Source organism: Bubalus kerabau, chromosome 15 (assembly GCF_029407905.1).
Source record: "Bubalus kerabau isolate K-KA32 ecotype Philippines breed swamp buffalo chromosome 15, PCC_UOA_SB_1v2, whole genome shotgun sequence".
Classification (NCBI taxonomy): domain Eukaryota; kingdom Metazoa; phylum Chordata; class Mammalia; order Artiodactyla; family Bovidae; genus Bubalus; species Bubalus kerabau.
Window position 1 is genome coordinate 6,758,565 of NC_073638.1, and position 18,708 is coordinate 6,777,272.

At 36.0% G+C, this 18,708-nt stretch overlaps 1 protein-coding gene across 1 annotated transcript in view; it reads right to left on the reverse strand.

Annotated features, from left to right (window-relative positions):
- Nucleotides 1–6,533: 6,533 nt before the first annotated feature.
- CEP126 (centrosomal protein 126) overlaps nucleotides 6,534–18,708 on the reverse strand; it is a 103,758-nt gene continuing 91,583 nt past the window's right edge. Inside the window, 5 exon segments of the mRNA XM_055548165.1 lie at nucleotides 6,534–6,611; nucleotides 9,802–9,836; nucleotides 9,839–9,865; nucleotides 16,207–16,416; nucleotides 17,971–18,046. Of these exon segments, the coding sequence (XP_055404140.1) occupies nucleotides 6,534–6,611; nucleotides 9,802–9,836; nucleotides 9,839–9,865; nucleotides 16,207–16,416; nucleotides 17,971–18,046 (426 nt within the window).

Here is an 18,708-nt window from a genome sequence, read left to right on the forward strand (position 1 = left end):
AGTGTCTTTTAATTTCATGGCTGTAGTTACCATCTGCAGTGATTTTGGAGCCCAAAAATATAAAGTCTCTCATTATTTCCATTTTTTCTCCATCTATTTGCCATGAAGTGATGGGACCAGATGCCACGATCTTCGTTTTCTGAATGTTGAGTTTTAAGCCAACGTTTTCACTCTCCTCTTTCACTTTCATCAAGAAGCTCTTTAATTCTTCAGTTTCTGCCATAAGGGTGGTGTCATCTGCATGTCTGAGATTACTGATATTTCACCCAGCAATCTTGATTCCAGCTTGTACTTCATCTAGCCCAGCATTTCTCATGAGGTACTCTGCATATAAGTCAAATAAGCAGGGTGACAATATACAGCCTTGATGTACTCCTTTTCCTATTTGGAATCAGTCTGTTCTTCCATGTCCAGTTCTAACTGTTGCTTCTTGACCTGCATACAAATTTATGAACAGGTGGGTCAGGTGGTCTGGTATTAACATCTCTTTCAGAATTTTCCAGTTTATTGTGATCCACAGAGTCAAAGACTTTGGCAAAGTCAAGAAAGCAGAAGTAGATGTTTTTCTGGAACTCTCTTGCTTTCTCGATGATCCAACAGATGTTGGCAATATGATCTCTGGTTCCTCTGCCTTTTCTAAATCCAGCTTGAACATCTGGAAGTTCATGCTGTTGAAGCCTGGCTTGGAGAATTTTGAGCATTACTTTGCTAGTGTGTGAGATGAGTGCAATTGTGTGGTAGTTTGAACATTCTTTGACATTGCCCTTTTTGGGATTGGAATGAAAACTGACCTTTTCCATCCTGAGGTCACTGTACCTCATTCACATATGCACCCAAATGTCAGTTTCTCAGAGCCCTTCTCTGAGCACTTTACCTCTCTGTCTAAAATAATACTCCCATCATTCTCTGTCCCTTACCATGCTCTGATTTTCATTCAGTGTTATCTGATATTATAGTATGTTATAACTATCTAATATTATAGTCTTATGTTTTAAAATCTGTAATTCTCACTAAAATTTAAGTTCCATAGTGGCAGACAGTTAGTTTTGCTTTTTATTATATCCGTAGCACACAAAGCAGTACCTAGTACACAGTAGGGGCTCAACAAATTGAACAATTGAATATTTTTTCCTTGTTATTTTGATCTGCCACTATGTACCTTATTTTAATTTCAAAGGGCACAAATTAAGGACAATTTCTACCTTCTAGAATTCTCTTGATCTAGAAGAACAGACATTTATGCACACATATAATTATAATGCAGGGTACAAATTTATATGTAGTGGAGATTTATAGGTAGTGGAGATGATTATTTGAAAAAATTGGGAAGAAATTTAACCTAAACAGAATTTAAAAGAATGAATTAAAGTTTATCAGCAGATGTAAGTAGAGTGAAAGGGAAGGCATTCCAAGATAGTATCAATGGTATATGTACAGGCAGAGAGGCATGAAATAGCAGGTTGTATTTGAGGGTCTGTAAGCAAGAGAGTTCCAGAAAAACATCTATTTCTGCTTTATTGACTATGCCAAAGCCTTTGACTGTGCAGATCACAATAAACTGTGGAAAATTCTGAAAGAGATGGGAATACCAGACCACCTGACCTGCCTCTTGAGAAACCTATATGCAGGTCAGGAAGCAACAGTTAGAACTGGACATGGAACAACAGACTGGTTCCAAATAGGAAAAGGAGTACATCAAGGCTGTATATTGTCACCCTGTTTATTTAACTTATATGCAGAGTACATTATGAGAAACGCTGGGCTGGAAGAAGCACAAGCTAGAATCAAGATTGCTGGGAGAAATATCAATAACCTCAGACATGCAGATGACACCACCCTTATGGCAGAAAGTGAAGAGGAACTAAAAAGCCTCTTGATGAAAGTGAAAGAGGAGAGTGAAAAAGTTGGCTTAAAACTCAACATTCAGAAAACGAAGATCGTGGCATCTGGTCCCATCACTTCATGGGAAGTAGATGGGGAAACAGTGGAAACAGTGTCAGACTTTATTTTTTTTGGGCTCCAAAATCACTGCAGATGGTGACTGCAGCCATGAAATTAAAAGACGCTTACTCCTTGGAAGGAAAGTTATGACCAACCTAGATAGCATATTCAAAAGCAGAGACATTACTTTGCCAACAAAGGTCTGTCTAGTCAAGGCTATGGTTTTTCCAGTGGTCATGTATGGATGAGAGAGTTGGACTATGAAGAAAGCTGAGCGCCGAAGAACTGATGCTTTTGAACTGTGGTGTTGGAGAAGACTCTTGAGAGTCTCTTGGACTGCATGGAGATCCAACCAGTCCATTCCAAAGGAGATCAGCCCTGGGTGTTCTTTGGAAGGAATGATGCTGAAGCTGAAACTCCAGTACTTTGGCCACATCATGAGAAGAGTTGACTCATTGGAAAAGACTCTGATTCTGGGAGGGATTGGGGGCAGGAGGAGAAGGGGACGACAGAGGATGAGATGGCTGGATGACATCACCGACTCGATGGACATGAGTTTGAGTGAACTCCAGGAGATGGTGATGGACAGGGAGGCCTGGCTTGCTGTGATTCATGGGGTTGCAAAGAGTTGGACATGACTGAACTATTGAACTGAACTGAAAAATTTCAGTGTGCTGAAATAAGTGGTGTGGTGAGAGAGTTGGTAAAGATGATGCAGGCAAATAGGGAGGACTCAGGATATGAAGAGCCTTATATGCCATGCTCAGGTGTGTAAATTTTCTCTAGCAGCCAGAGAGGAAGCTCTAAAGACATTTAAGTTGGGATTGATATGATTTTCATTCTGGTCACTTCACTCACACTTTAGAAATGCCACTCTAGCAGCCTTATTGGTGCCAGAGGTAAGAGATTCATCTTGAAATACTCCAGATGAGAGGTGATGAGAGCATGAAGGAGAAATACTTGATAAAAGGATGTATGCTGCTGATGTACTCAGTCGTGGCCGACTCTGTGATCCCATGGACTGTGGCCCACCAGGTTCCTCTGTCCATGGAATTTTCCAGGCAAGAATACTGGAGTGGGTGGCCATTTCCTTCTTCAAAAGGATGTATGAGACTATTATAATTTTATGAAAACAATTTTTTTTATGATCATACAACTTTTGGTTTTGTTTCTATAACTTAAAGAAACAACCTTCTAATATAAATCTAGTTTCACCAATAGACACTCTCAATGGGAAAAGAACATACTGATCAGACAATTTAAGTAATCCAGTTGGGATTGAGGTTTACTTTTGATATTTATCATTTGCCTCATGAGCTTTGCTAGTAAAGCCAATTCTTTAGAGGCTAATCACCCCTTTAAAATGTGATAACTTTAATTTCTGAACATGCAGAATTGAGAATAAGACCCTTTAGTAACATCTCCAAAGTACAGAGATCCTTCAAAGTCTTAAACAAATAGAATTACTATTTATGAGAGGTATTATTAATCATAAACTTTTTACACCATTCTACAAAAATTTAGAATTTATTAGGAATTTCAGCAAAACAAGCTCCTGAACTATAGCTAACACATAATTTGAATAATAAAATATCTTACTTTTAAATACAATGAATTTATTTCCAGTAGCATTCTCATTAAAAACAGTGAAGTATTTTCATTTATTAAAAATGTATTTATCAATAAAATACATAAAGTATTATAAGCATAAATGTAAATCAATTTATCTCCATTGTTCATGTTATTTGATGGTTATAGTATTTTAATAATTAACAGACGCATAAATATATATATTTATAGGAGATTCTCAAAAATAATGATTCCATTTAATAACTACTGTTATACTCATCAGTATTTTCTCTGTGATCTGGATCCAACATCAGGAGATGGACTGGTCCTTGGCTGGCTGTTCTGTAACATAATTTCAGAATATATTCTTTTACTGTAGTATTCATAGACTTTAAGGTAAAATCTGTTAGGTGGATCTCCTTACAGATTACAGATTTTAATAAGACTGAACTCATAATTCAATTTCTCAAATGCTACATAAACATCAATCTCAACATGATGACTATCACTTTATATAAGGCATCATACTAATTATAATGGTTCATAATCTTTACTCTTTGCTATTGGCAAGATGTTTACAGGTGCTTTTTAAAAATCATAACCTGCTGTGTAAATGGTCAAAATTTAATAATTTTAGTTTCTACAGGAATCACTTGGAGCCCATATAATACCCCAGGAGTAGTTTAACAATGTTAGGCTAAAGAAGTTCTTGGGAAAGTGATTGTTAAAAATTCATTAATTTTATTTAAAAAGCAGGTAAAATATTCCAAACTGAAAATTCTGCTTCTAAGATTCCTAGTTTTTATATTGAAAAATCATGGGAGGGCCTGGAGGCTGCCCTGCAGTAACCCTTTTATCCTATATTGTTTGCATTTTATCTGTATGTCCGTGTTATAATGCACAGACTTACTTCCTTACTTGAGGAAAGGAAAGTGTTTTCTGCTTTCGAGTCCCAGCCTGACACAGGGTAAGAACTGAGCCTTTATTTGTTCAGTGAATAAAAATAGGCAAATATAATACTTTTTACAAAAAGAAAAAATCAGACTGCTACGGTTTCCAAAAAGAAGAACTTCTAAATTTTGGGTAAAACAAAGTCTGAGCTTGGTTGACACTGAAGTCAAGTCTTAAAAGAATAGAGGAGAGAGGAATTTAGGAGCACTCCTGTGAAGCAGTGGGAGCAGTGTGGGCCCGGGATGCTGCAAGAAGTTCCAGGGAGACCTGCTTCTTACTCAAGAGTATGTAAATTATGACCTGTAGAGCAACTGGAGATGAGGGTGAAAAGCTCTTGAGTGTAGTTCTCTGGAGTTTTTTCAAATTACTTTTCATTATCTATTTATTTATTTTTGGGTGCACTGGGTCTTCATTGCTGCACCGGCTTTTTCTAGCTGCAGCAAACAGTGGCTGCTCTTTGCTGCATTGGGGTGACTTCTCTTGTTGCAGAACACAGGCTGTAGGTGAAGGGGCTTCAGCAGTTGTGGCCCGTGGGCTCTGCAGTTGTGGGTCACAGGCCCTAGAGTGCGGGCTCAGTAGTTGTGGTGCATGGGCTTAGCTGCTCTGTGGCATGTGAAATCTTCCTGGGCTGGGGATCGAACCCTGTCCCCTGCACTGGCAGATGGATTCTTATTCAAGGTACCACCAGGGAAGTCTTAATTTTATCTTTCAGGTGATGGGTAACTACTGAGATTGGGTTTTAAGAAAGAGAGTGTTATGTTCCTACTTGGCTCTTTAAAAAGATTACTCTGATGGTGATGGTGTGAAAGACACAGTGGTGAGAGCAAAAAGGGAGGCTGTTGAAATGGTCTAGATGAGACATGGTGAATTCTTAAACTAAGATAATAGCAGAAATGGAGAGGAGTCAACAGATTTGAGATGCACTTTATTATTGGGAGGATTTATTGACTAGGGGTTAAGGGAGAATGAGAAGTCTGGATAAGATATAAATTTCTCTCTGGGAAATTTGGTGGATAATGGTGTCATTGATTGAAATAAGGATTATAAAAGGTAGAACAGATTTTGGGGGGAATATGGGAAAGTGTAAATCCTGACTCATCACTGAGAACTCATCACCAGAACTCATCACAGTTCTGAGAGTTAAGAAAATCACTTAATGTCGCCAACTTAGAAGATTAAACAGAAGAGTATCTATGAGACCATTTGGTACAGTGCTTTTCAACGGTAGGAGCCTAGTAAGTGTGAGTTTCCTTTCTTCTACTTATATCTCAAAAATGTTCAGTTGCCACAAAGACTGTATTGATTAAATGTTAACACTCAGGGGCTTCCCAGGTGGTGCACTGGTAAAGAATCCACCTGCCAATGCATGATACAGGTTCGACCCCTAGGTTGGAAGATCCCCTGGAGAAGGAAATGACAACCCATTCCAGTATTCTTGCCTGGAGAATTCCACGGACAGAGGAGCCTGGCGGGCTGCAGTCCATGGGTTTGGAGTTGGACACGACTGAGTGAGTACACAACAACATTAACACTCAGGGACTTCCCAGGTGGTCCGGTGGCTGGGAGCCCACAGGGCTGTGGGTGTGGTCGTGGTCGGGAAACCAAGACCTCAGCTGACAGGACAGCTGAGCCAGTGTGCTCTGGAGCCTGCGCTCTGCAACCAGAGGAGCCTGTGTGCCCACAAATGGAGAAAGCCTGTGCAGCCAAAGCAAGCAAACAGATAAACAACACTCAGTAGAGGCCTTTGGAAGAACACTAGAAACAGTGGTACTTTTATGGAGCATAAAATCCTTAGAATATTAAAAAAGGTTTCAGGTTCACTGCATTTTATTGAAGTCTGAAAAATGTGGATAATTTATATATTCACAGACCATGAATAAAAAAGCCATATAATCTCCACCAATATTTTCAAGGATTGAGTATGTGCAAATTTCTATGAAGTGGGCAGATAAGTGAAAAAAATCCTCTGAGATCCAAAAAAGATTATTCACTTAGAAAGACAACTAACAAAGCACATATGGAGTATACATGTGTAAAACCAGATATACTGCAGTAATAAGTTCAGAGGAGGCTTAGAGTATCATAGATGGATTGGTCACAGCATGCTTCATGGGAGAAGTAACATTAAACTGCAGCTTAGAGGGTTGTGCCTGAAGAGTAGAGAAAAATATAGTGCAGATAGGAATTGGGCAAGAACGTAAGTAAAGCATGAGAAAAACATGAAAGCAGAGCAGAGCATTGCAAACTTAATTCACATTAAATATATTAAACATGTTTGGCTAGAATAGATCGACATTGTACATTGTGGGATTAAAAATTGTTGTTAGAATAATTCATATTTTTTAGAAGAGAAGTTATATTCTGCATGTAAATTTCATGTAAATACTTTTTGGAATGTCACTTTTTTTGGAGATAATTTAAACTAGTAAGATGACCATGTGCATTAGTTGCTCAGTCGTGTCTGACTCTTTGTGATCCCATCGACTGTAGCCCACCAGCCTCCTCTGTCCATGGGATTCTCGAGGCAGGAATACTGGAGTGGGTTGCCATTTCCTTCTCCAGGGGATCTTCCTGACCCAGGGATTGAACCCAGGTCTCCCACATTGCAGGCAGATTCTTTACCGTCTGAACCACCTGGGAAGCCGAGGTGGCAATAATAATAATAGTGCAACTTAACATGTATTTAGCACATGCTATGTTATAGGTTCTGTTCTAAGTGCTTTACATGGGTGATTACCTCACATAATGCTAATCAGTACTCTATGGGGGTGGATACTATTAAAGTGATTATGAGTGTTCAATGAAGGAATACAGGAAAGAGTGGGTTGAATACTTCTCTTCTGAAAAATCTCAGAACAGTACTTGCTCTAAGCAATAGCAGTTGACTGTGCTATGAAAGATACTGAGGTGGCTCTCCTGCTTACAATTATTCCTCTAACCCAAGTATTAAAGTGCCTGAAATCTCACTATTAGAAATCCATTATTGTTCTTTCTAGACAATGGTTTCAAATGATTTAAATGGTTTTATACCTTTCAGAATGATTTTTAAAATTATAAAGTATCTTTTAAAATTCATACTAAACACATTGCTTGCTTGCTTGCTGTTGCTGCGTCGCTTCAGTCGTGTCCGACTCTGTGCGACCCCATGGACTGCAGCCTACCAGGCTTCTCCGTCCATGGGATTCTCCAGGCAAGAACACTGGAGTGGGTTGCCATTTCCTTCTCCAATGCATGAAAGTGGAAAGTGAAAGTGAAGTCGCTCAGTTGTGTCTGACTCAGTGACCCCATGGACTGCAGCCTACCAGGCTCTTCTGTCCATGGGATTTTCCAGGCAAGAGTACTGGAGTGGGTTGCCATTGCCTTCTCCACTAAACACATTAGGAAGAAAAAATACATCAGTTTACTTCTATGCCTGAGATGAGAAACCCAGATCAACACTATCAAGCACTGGTATGGGGGAAACATCCCAAAGGGCAATTGAATGGGGTAAATATGCAAACAGCAACAACAATAAAACCATATATGTGGGGTGGAGGGTGGTGGATTAATATATAAACTTTACTCAAGTTGTGAATTTTCCAGAGAGATATACAACTTCTGGGAATGAAACATCAATTCTCCAATGTTAAACCAATGACATTTGGGTTTTTAGTACTGGGGTACCTGATAGATATTATACAATTAGTGTTGCTAGGTGGAGAAATTTAGTTTCTGAATTAACTACATAATACTTGTACATTGTAAAGCTATAATATAGCATTATAATTTAAAAACAAAATTCTTGTTCATATGGATAGGAAAACATTGGAGATGAATGAAAAACAAAAAAACAATGATAAAAAGCTTATCTGCAATATCTCCAAAATAACAAATACTTTTGAACAAACATTTTTGCCATTTAAAGAGATAGAAATATTTTTTGGAAAAATCTCTATTGACTAGAAATAGGCTATACTACAGGTGTCCTGGTAAATACAATTTTAATGGTCTCTTGAACATACAGAAAGTGTAAGAATATGGTTATATATTGCCTTTTTAGAACTTTAATATTAAATAATTTTACATATATAAAATACAATGAAGATCCAAGAACAAATTTTGAAATCTTTTAAAAGACCAAAGTACATCGAAAGCCCATGCACTTATTCCAAAGGGAGGAACTAAGCTTGGACATCTAAAAGTGTGGACATCTGTTTTTGGGACTATAGATAACAAGCAGTTAAATAGAATTGGGCAAGACACAGGTAGAAATAAGCCCAAGTGATTAAAAGAAAAACAGGCTACAAAAACATAAACTGAGAACTCTGCATTCATAATAACCTGAATAAAAAAATAAGCTGAATCTAATCATGAGAAAACAATCAGACAAATCCAGACTATAGGGTATTCAATATAATCGGTCTGGATGCTTCGCAAGTGTCAATGTAGATGAAAGATTGAAAAAGAGGAGACTTTTCTAGGTTAAAAGATACAACAACCAAATGCAACATTATAATCCTGGGTTAGATCCTGGATCAGAGAAATAAAATAGCCACAGAGAGTTTTTTTTAGACAACTGAAGAACTTTGAATGTGGAATGTGTATCAAATAATATGTGATATTAAATTTCTCGGGTGTGATAATTTTGATGATGTAGGTGAATTTCTGTATGCTGGGGTATTAGAGGGGAAGTATCACCATGTCTACACTTTTAAGCAGTTCATTAAAATATATGTTTGTGTGTGTGTAACTATGCATCTTCTGTCCCATCTACCCTGTCCTATCCAAGCCCACCTATTCTACTTTGCTCTTTCATCTGCCCATCCATCCATACATGAGATAAACCAAAGATGGCAAAATGTCATCAGCTGGTGAATCTAAATGAAGAGTAAAATAACATAAAATAAAAACAGCAGACAGACGGTCAAACAAAAATAAAATGTTCAAATCTCCAGGCAGAATATGGCAAATGAAACCGTATTGATGGAGGAGGGGGATGGAGTAATTTTGATGTCATAACTCTGTGAATTTATACCATTTTCCCTGAGAAAGGAAGGTTGCTGACCGATGTTACTGATGTTAAAATAAGGAAGAGTAACGTGTTTAGAGAGAAAGTTAATGGTTACCATCTGTCAACTGATGAAATGCTCTCAATGTAAAAATCTTTATGTTATGATTTTTTTAAATGAGAGGATACTTACTTGATTCTAAGAAAACATCTTATAATTAAAAAGTTGATTGGGGAGAAAAGCTTCCTAAAAGTCAATCTCAAGAAAAATTATTACCAATAAAGGATTTTTACATATAAAAACATGATGTTTCCTAAAAAAAGAAAACAAAAAATACTCTGAAAATACTTACCAGAAGTGGTATTATTTGTAAAGTACTTTTGATGATGGATTTTTGCAAATGGTTTCTTGTATATCTGAAATAATTATACCATGATATATAAATAATTTAGTTATATATATTGAAAGGACTGGCTAAAGAATCAAATATTAAATTCTGATGTATCAAAATATTCAAAACTGAATAAGAAACTTTTTTCCTTATTGTCCTCAGAAACAGTTGAGTTAATTTGATTAAAAACTATTATTATACACAAAATTTATGTTCCTAAAAAGACATTCCTAGTACTTTGACTGTTCCATACCAATCTTTATTCAAATGCTAGGTTATTTTTTCTTTAAAAATTTTCTATCTTCTTGTTTTTTTCTTTTTTAATTTTTCTATCTTTTTAAACAAAAAACAAATTTCATTCTTGGAGGATCTCAGGAAAAAGGATGAGATGTTTAGCTACTGAGGTGCAAAAAGTTTAGTAATTTGGTCAGCTCTTGCCTTTTCAATGTTTTTGCTTTTGTCCATATAATAGCAAGGATCTGGACAAAAGAAAAAAATTAAGACAGAATCTTTTATATGAAGCATTTAAGATATGTGGAAGTATCTAAAGGTAAAAAAGAACCCTCCAAAAAAACTGAGTTGATGCTTTTATTCTATATCTGCTTAATTTTTGGAGAAGGAAATGGCAACCCACTTCAGTATTCCTGTCTGGAAAATCCCATGGACAGAGGAGCCTAGTGAGCTATGGTCCATGGGGATGCAAAGAGTTGGACACTACTGAGCACAGCACAGCTGCATAATTTTACCTTAAACCTACAGCTTTAGTTATGTATTGCTTTTGTAGATTCAGTACACTGTCTTTTATTAATGTATTAAGCATTTAATTTTGAAATTAACACAGAGTATGTAAAACATATGTGCATATTTATTCAGTAATAATAAAGCTAATGTCTTGTGTAACTACCTAGACTAAGATATTTGAACATTATCATCACTTTGGAGAAATCCTGGAATACCTCAGATGCTCTGGGGATTGCATTCTCTTCCCTGCTCACAGAGGTAATGCACTAAACTGGCTTTGCTTCTTTATAGATTTAATACATGTATGCATATCCCCCAAATAATTGTCTAGTTTTGCATGTTTCTTTACATAAATGGTATTTCCGAGATTTGCCTTATTTTTGCTCAAAATTATATATTATTTGGATTCATCCATGATGACGTGTGTAGATCTAGTTTTCCATGTGTGTAGCTGTTCATTTTCCTTGTTGAATAGTAATTCAGAACCTGAATATACCACATATATGTGTGTGTGTATATATATATTTTAAAATTTTTGGCTTTTGTTGTTATGATGATCTCTATCCGCTGGAGAAAGGAATGGCAACCCACTTCAGTATTGTTGCCTAGAGAATCCCATGGACAGAGGAATTTAACAGGCTACACTCCATGGGGTTGAAAAGAGTCGGACACAACTAAGCAACTAACACACACACACTACACATACTTATACATGTTTCCTGATACACAGGTGCAGTTTTCTCTAGATATGCACCTAGAAGTAAAATTGCTAGGTTGTAGGGTATGTTCATGTTCAATTTATTACATGCGTAGCAAAACATTTCCTAAAAGATTGCCTCAGTTTACGTTCCCATCAGCATTATCAGAGAGCTCTAATTGCTGTATGTCTTTGCCAACACTTAGCATTGCCATGCTTTTAAACTCCTGTCTTTCTGATGAGTATATAACTGTATCTCATTGTTTTATTTTGCATTACTAAAAATGTTGAATAATCTATTAGTGCTTATTGTCATTTGCATTTTCGTTGTTGTGACGTTCCTGTTCATCTTCCCACACCTATTTTTCTACTAAATTGACTTTTCTTATTGATACATAGAAGTTCTTTATATATTTGAACGATGTATTAAATTTTCTTCTGTTTTGTGGCCTGCCTTTTCATTCTTTTAATGTTCTGATATGAAGAAAAGTTTGTAACTTTAATACAGTAAAATTTATTATCTTTTTCCTCTATGGGTTATGATCCTTGTGCTCTACTTAAGAAATCTTTCCTTGAAATCCTGAGATTACAAATATTTTCTATACTACCTCCTAAAAGCTTTATATATATATTTCATATTTAATCTTTAATCACCTTGTAACTGATTTTTACTTATGTAATAGGAGCTCAATTTAGTTTCTATTTGGTGCCCAATTGTTGCAATATGAAGTGACAAACAACTTATCTCAGAATGACCCCAGAAGTTCTTCATAGCTATTTGGGACCAAAGAATGGGTTCTCATCCTATGTGAAAAGGCTTTACCTAAATCCAATCAGTAGCTCATTCCAGTGAAAAAGGCTGCAGTTTCTCACACTGGGATCCCAATCAGATGTTTGTTAGACTGGTTTATATTGTCCCATGGCTCTTAGATCCTCTGTTCTGGTGTTTTCCTTCAAACGTTTTGGTGTTTCAGTTTGGAAATTTTCTCTCACCTATCTTCAAATTCATAAATTCTTCCCTCAGCTTTGTTGAATCTACTGACAAGTACATAGAATACATTACTAATTTCTGTTACAGTGTTCCTATTTCTCACATTTCTATTTGACCCTTTTGTATGGTTTCCATCTCTCTGATGAAATTCTTATCTGTTCAGGCTTGTAATCTCCCATGTGGCCCACCTTTTCCACTATAACCTTTAACATATTAGTCATAGTTATTTAAAATTATCTATCCAATAGTTTCAACATCTAGGCCATCTGTGTCTCACTCTGTTCATTGCTTTGTCCCTTGACTGTGAGTTTTTTTTCTTGCTTTTTAAGTTTTGACTGAATGCTGAACTTCTTGTTTGAGGTAAATATGTTTGTGCCAGAAAATGGGCATGTCTTTTCTGTTAGACAATTGGTGTGTATGTACGTGTGTGTGCGTGTCGTTAATCAACTCAGTTTGAGTTTTATTGTTGCTATGGTTACCTTCAGTACATCAATGGTTTCAAAATTCTCTAGTGTTATTTTGTGCTTTTTCAGGTGTCCGAGGTTTTTCCCTTAAATTTTCCCCTCTACTTTCAGTTTTTGCCTCCCTGTGTGTCTGCACAGTACCACGAGACTCTCTATGCTCTTGCTTTTCTCCAGCTGATTTCCATTGCTTGTTCTTTGGTACTCGCTGGCGTTGTAGTGGGGGAGTAGTGGAGTTTTTCTGTTTTCTTGCTCCAGGCTTAGTCTTAGGCATGTCCCCTATGCCTCCTCAGTCATTCTGCTCCTCCTTTTCAGGGCAGTCCACTTTGTGGACTTTGGAAGGTTTTGTGCAAGAAAATTTTGTGCCCCTTCTCCAATAACATGATACCTCTAATAATATGGGTCTCTGCCTCCTTTTTGCCCCTTCTCCAACAGTAGAAGCCTACTTCTCTTACCTTTCCACTACACCCAGTAAGTCTTCACTTGTGCCCTGGGGGCAATCAGCAAAGTTTGCTGCCTCTATCCCAATACCTCTGTGTGTGTGTGCTGAGTTGCTCAGTTGTGTCCAAATCTTTGCACACCAATGGACTGTAGCCCACCAGGTTCCTCTGCCCATGGAACTTTTCAGACAAGAATACTGGAGTGGGTGCCATTTCCCACTCTAGGGGATCTTCCTGACCCTTCCTGACCCAGGCATCAAATGCACATCTCTTTTGTCTCCTGCTTTGGCAGGTGGATTCTTTACCTCTAGTGCCACCTGGGAAGCCCAGACCTTCATTCTGCAGGAAAGAAGGTTCTGCATGGAGCTTGATACCTTTCCTACTGTGATGGCTGCTCCCCTTCTCCAAGACTGCGCCACTGAGAAAGGATTTCTCTAGTCTCCTGTTCTGCTTTTTTCTTAGGAATACACAGTATAAGTTTATAAAGAAGAATCTGTGAGCTGTGTGAACTCTTGTGTCTGTGACTCCCAGGGGTTTTATATTCCAGTAATAGCCCACATTTATCTGTTAGCAATTTAAACATAATTCCTAACATCAGCTTATATGGAATCTGGCATTGCACCATATTCTGCCACAGCGAGCCAATGGTCATGTTGTCTCTCCTTGGAAGTTCCTGTCTTTCCTTGAATGTCAGGCTACTTGGTTGTGCTGGGATCTCAGCTCTCTAATGGGTTCAAGAAAACCTACGCTTTTGTTGCTTATCTGTTTTTTCTCATTCTTAGTGTGTGATTGATATATTCCAGTTTTCTACATTTTATGCAAATGTGGAATATATACATGCACACAGTAAATACATATATATTTTTATATATATGACATATAAAAAATATTCAGTAGTTCTCAACCATAGGTAATTTTCTTTTTGCCATTCAGAGGACATCTGGCTATGTCTGAAGACACTTATCATGATGGGTACATTCTATGATTTTCGAAGCCAGAGATACTGCTAAGCATGGTACAAGGCACAGGAAAGCCCCCCACAACAAATGATTATCAACCAAAAATGTCTGTAGTGACAAGGTTGAGAGATCTTGATAAATACATACATACAGAAAATATTTTTATTATTGTTCACATCTAAATAGTTTGTAATTTCTATTATAGTTAATTTTCCAGAACATTGGTTTGTTTAGAAATGTTCTTCTTAATGGTTATTTTTTGTTACTCATGTTTAGTTCAATTGTATTGTGGTCAGAGGATGTGCACTACTCCAATCCTTTGAAATGTGTCATTGTGTTTTATAGTATAATATTGGTTCCTTTTAATAAATGTTCTAAGTGTGCGCTTACAAAGAATGTGTCCCTTTGATCAAGAATGTTAATCATGTTTGATTCCTAAATATCAATTTTTTCGGTCTATTTGTTCTATCAATTACTGATTGTAATTAATTATAATTAATGTTAAAATATCCCCTAATCATGGCTAAGAAATACTTTATACATTTTGAGGCTATGTTTTTAAATGTTTATACAATGAAAATATTTTATAGATTTTTCCTGTATTAAAACTTTGATCATCATGAAGTCATCTTTTTTTATGTCTAGTAATGTTTTCTGCTTTATAGTCAATTTCATCTGATAATAATTCATCTAAACTAGTTTTCCCCTGTGACCTTAGTAATTAGCACAGACATACTTTATTCATCAACATCTAAAGTTAATTTCTGTCTCTCATGGACAGAGGAGCCTGGTGGGCTGCAGTCCATAGGATTGCTAAGAGTAGGACATGACTGAAGTGACTTAGCAAGCATGTACAAAGTTAATCTCTATCTTTACTCAATTCTATAAGCATACGAGAGTTCTAGTACACTTTAACACCATTTATGTTCTCCAATTTATGTAATATTTTTGATAGGTATTTAAACTCTGTTTTCTCTTTGAATCACGTACTACTTTTTAATTACATTTATTTTTTTTATACAATGTTTGTTCAAATTTACCCTCTCAGACTATCCATCTGAAATCACTTTCGGTTTGCTAAAGTACAATTTTTAGAATTTCCTTTAGTAAGAGACTGTTGTTGACAAAAACCTCTTAAAGAGTTACATAGACATACAGAGGGGTGAAAAAGCTTGCATGTCTTTGCCCCTCATCTGTTTAATTCTGAGACTTGTTAGGCAAGCTTTTTTTTTTTAACCTCTCTCTTTGTCTCTCTGGGAGTGTAAGACTGCATAGGATGTAGCTCCTCGGTAGGCCCAACTTTAGGGTGGGAGGGTCTTCCATGGGACTACTCATCTTTAAGTAGGCTATGGATTTTGTCTTCTGTTCCCATTTTTCCATGAGGCCATGAAAAGCAAAGCTCAATTTCACTCTGTGGGTTAAATGTTCTCAAGAGAAAAGCTAGCAGCAGCACTCTCCTTATCACTCTAGGCTCTTATTTATATTTAGTTCCTGGTCCTGTGAATTTCTGTATTCTCACCATCTTATTGCTATATTTAAGATTTTAAAGTACATAACCCTGAATTTATGGTTGTTTTTGATGGATGGTAAATACAGAGGATGAGATGATTGGATGGGATCACTGACTCAATGGACATGAGTTTGAGCAAACTCAGGAAGACATTGAAGGATGGGAAGGCCTGGCATGCTGAAGTTCATGGGCTGACAAAGAGTTAGACAAGACTTAGTGACTGAATGACAACAATAATCCTGAATTTATGGTTGTTTTAGATGGATGGTAAGTACAGATAACTAGCTTGTCACATTGCTGAAATGGAAGTATATTCACACATTGCCAAAAGACAATTAAGCCTGCCAGTGAAACTGGTATCATTGTAAATGATATGAATACAGTATACTTGAAATAGTATATACATTCAGATAAATTTTAAATTGTTATATACTTGGTTCAAATAGGTGATAATCTGGACACATTTTGCATTTTCATTTTCAATTTTTAAATTAAATTTTAAATAAAAATTGTCTAAGAATAAAATACAAAATTTCCTGTACACAAAAAGTGTTCTTCCATACTTACAGTATAATCTTTCATTGAGATGATTAAGGGACTGTAGGATCTTTTGTTCTTCAGCTGATAGTGCACAGATGTTAAATTGCTGCGTTTTATTTAAAGCCAGATTTGTTTGCTGTAGCTGCTTGCTATTCATGACAGTTAGAATCTCATCCTCAGGCACTGAAGCATTCACTAGATTTTCAGCCATCAAAAATTCAGAAGTACTGCCTGAAACTACAGAAACTTTATATTAACTATTCTTTGATCCCTTTTTGTCTTTGGGATCTGTCGTTATACATAACTGACATGCCTGTATGTATTAATTTCACAAACATAAACCCAGTAAATCTTTTGTTACTTTGCATTTTATTTATCAGGGTCTTCTATATCTAGCATTTTCCCATCCCTAAGTAAAAAACAGATACTCAAAATGATGGCAGTGAGGTAATAAAAGTTATTAGGTGTTAGTTTAACTAAGGAAAAAATACATGATGTATATGTAGATTATTTCTGTGTTGTTTTTATTATTCATTGGTAGAATAAAGAGATGAAGTAGATTGTCTTATAATAGCAATTATGATGATAAGAGAAAAGGAACTTACAGAAATTTTAGAAAATTAGATGATCAGCTGGACAGAACTGAAAGCTTAGAAACTGACCAAATAAAAGACCATATGACTATAGAAGGATCAAATACTTCAAAGAAGATGAGTCAAATAACTTAGCTTGTTGCTTATAAAATAAGCACTTTGGAGTTTCACTTCACATCATCTATTTAAACAAATTTCAAAGGAATTAAAGAGTTAAGTTTAATGAATCAAATCATTAAAGTAATCTAGAGGGAAAAGAAACATTTCTAACTTTATTCATCGGGAAGTTTCTTTGGTCATGCACAAATCACTAAGACAAAACCAAAAACAAATTTTTTGAGGTTGGTCTTCCCAAATAGATTTTAAATTCTGAAGGCCAAGACTTTTTACATGTTTGATTAATTATTATGTATCCAAAATATTTAGTTGCAGGCAGGAAATTAGCTCTCAATAATTATTTGTTAAATGAAAAAATGTAAAGTAAGACTTCTATATGTGAAAATAAAACATTAGTGGAATAAAATGCACATAATAAAGTAGTAAAAACATTTATAACTAGCATAAGGATCAGAATCCTTGATATTTAAAGAGTTTGCAGAAATGAGTGAGAAAATACTAAAACTCCAATATTTATAGGAAAAAAGAATATGAAGAAATAATTCACCAAAATAAATACACATACAGAAACAATTAAGCTTATTATTAGTAAAAGGTACTCAAATAAGAACTAATAACACACCATTTCTCTGTCATATATGCAAATAAGAGATGTGATATTTACCTCAAGTTCACATACACCCCAGAAGAATTTTGAATGATAATACTTTTCATGAAAATGCTACAGGAATATATAAAAAAAAAGCCACAACAGAATTTATTTCCTTTGACCTAGTACTCATTTAATACACAGAGTTTCATTCAATAAATATTAGTTGGGTGCCAGTTAAGCCAGGTATTCTAATTTTAAATAATCAAATAGTCAGGAAAAAATCTGATGTAGAAAGATGTTCAATATATTATTATTTAGAACAAATAAAAACTGGCAACAGTCTAAATGTGCAGGGTGAGGAGAATTCAGGTCCTAATTGGTGGTATAACAGTCATGTGATATGTAAGAACTTTGGAAAATATGTAAGAACAACAAAAAAGAAATCATTGGGAACAAAGCTGAGAAGAAAATGTTTAAACTAAAACATACCTTCTTCAATATTAGAAGTACCCCTTGTAGTTTGTTTTGGCTCACTTGAACTTAGCTGGATACTTTGTCCAAAATTCTATAAAAATAGAATATTAAATCAGAATATAATTCCATATTTAAAATTAGTGATATATATTGGCTTAAAAACTTTTATTTGCTGTTTTTATTTTCAATTATCACTATTCATATAATACATATTTCCTTTTTTTTGGAGCAGAAATTAAGAATTACTGAATTAGTCCTTTCTATGGAAACTAAATGGCTTCCCTGATAGCTCAGTAGGTAAAGAATCCACCTGCAGTGCAGGACACCCCTGTTTGATTCCTGGGTCAGGAAGATTTCCTGGAGAAGGGATACACTACCCACTCCAGTATTCTTGGGCTTCCCTTGAGACTCAGCTGGTAAAGAATCTGCCTGCAATGCGGGACACCTAAGTTCGATCCCTGGGTTGGGAAGATGCCCCGGAGAAGCGAAAGGCTACCCACTCTAGTATTCTAGCCTGGAGAATTCCATGGACTGTATAGTTCATGGGGTCCCAAAGAGTCGGACACGACTGAGTAACTTCCACTTTCATGGTAACTAAAGATTAGAAAAATGTTTTATATCAATTTTGGTACATTTTCAGATTACAATATCATCTTGGACATTTGGAAGAGGGAAGTAAGTTGGGTGTTAATCAAAAGTATTAACTAAAGGAAAGGTAAAAAATTACCCTAAGGCTGGTTTATCATTGTAAGG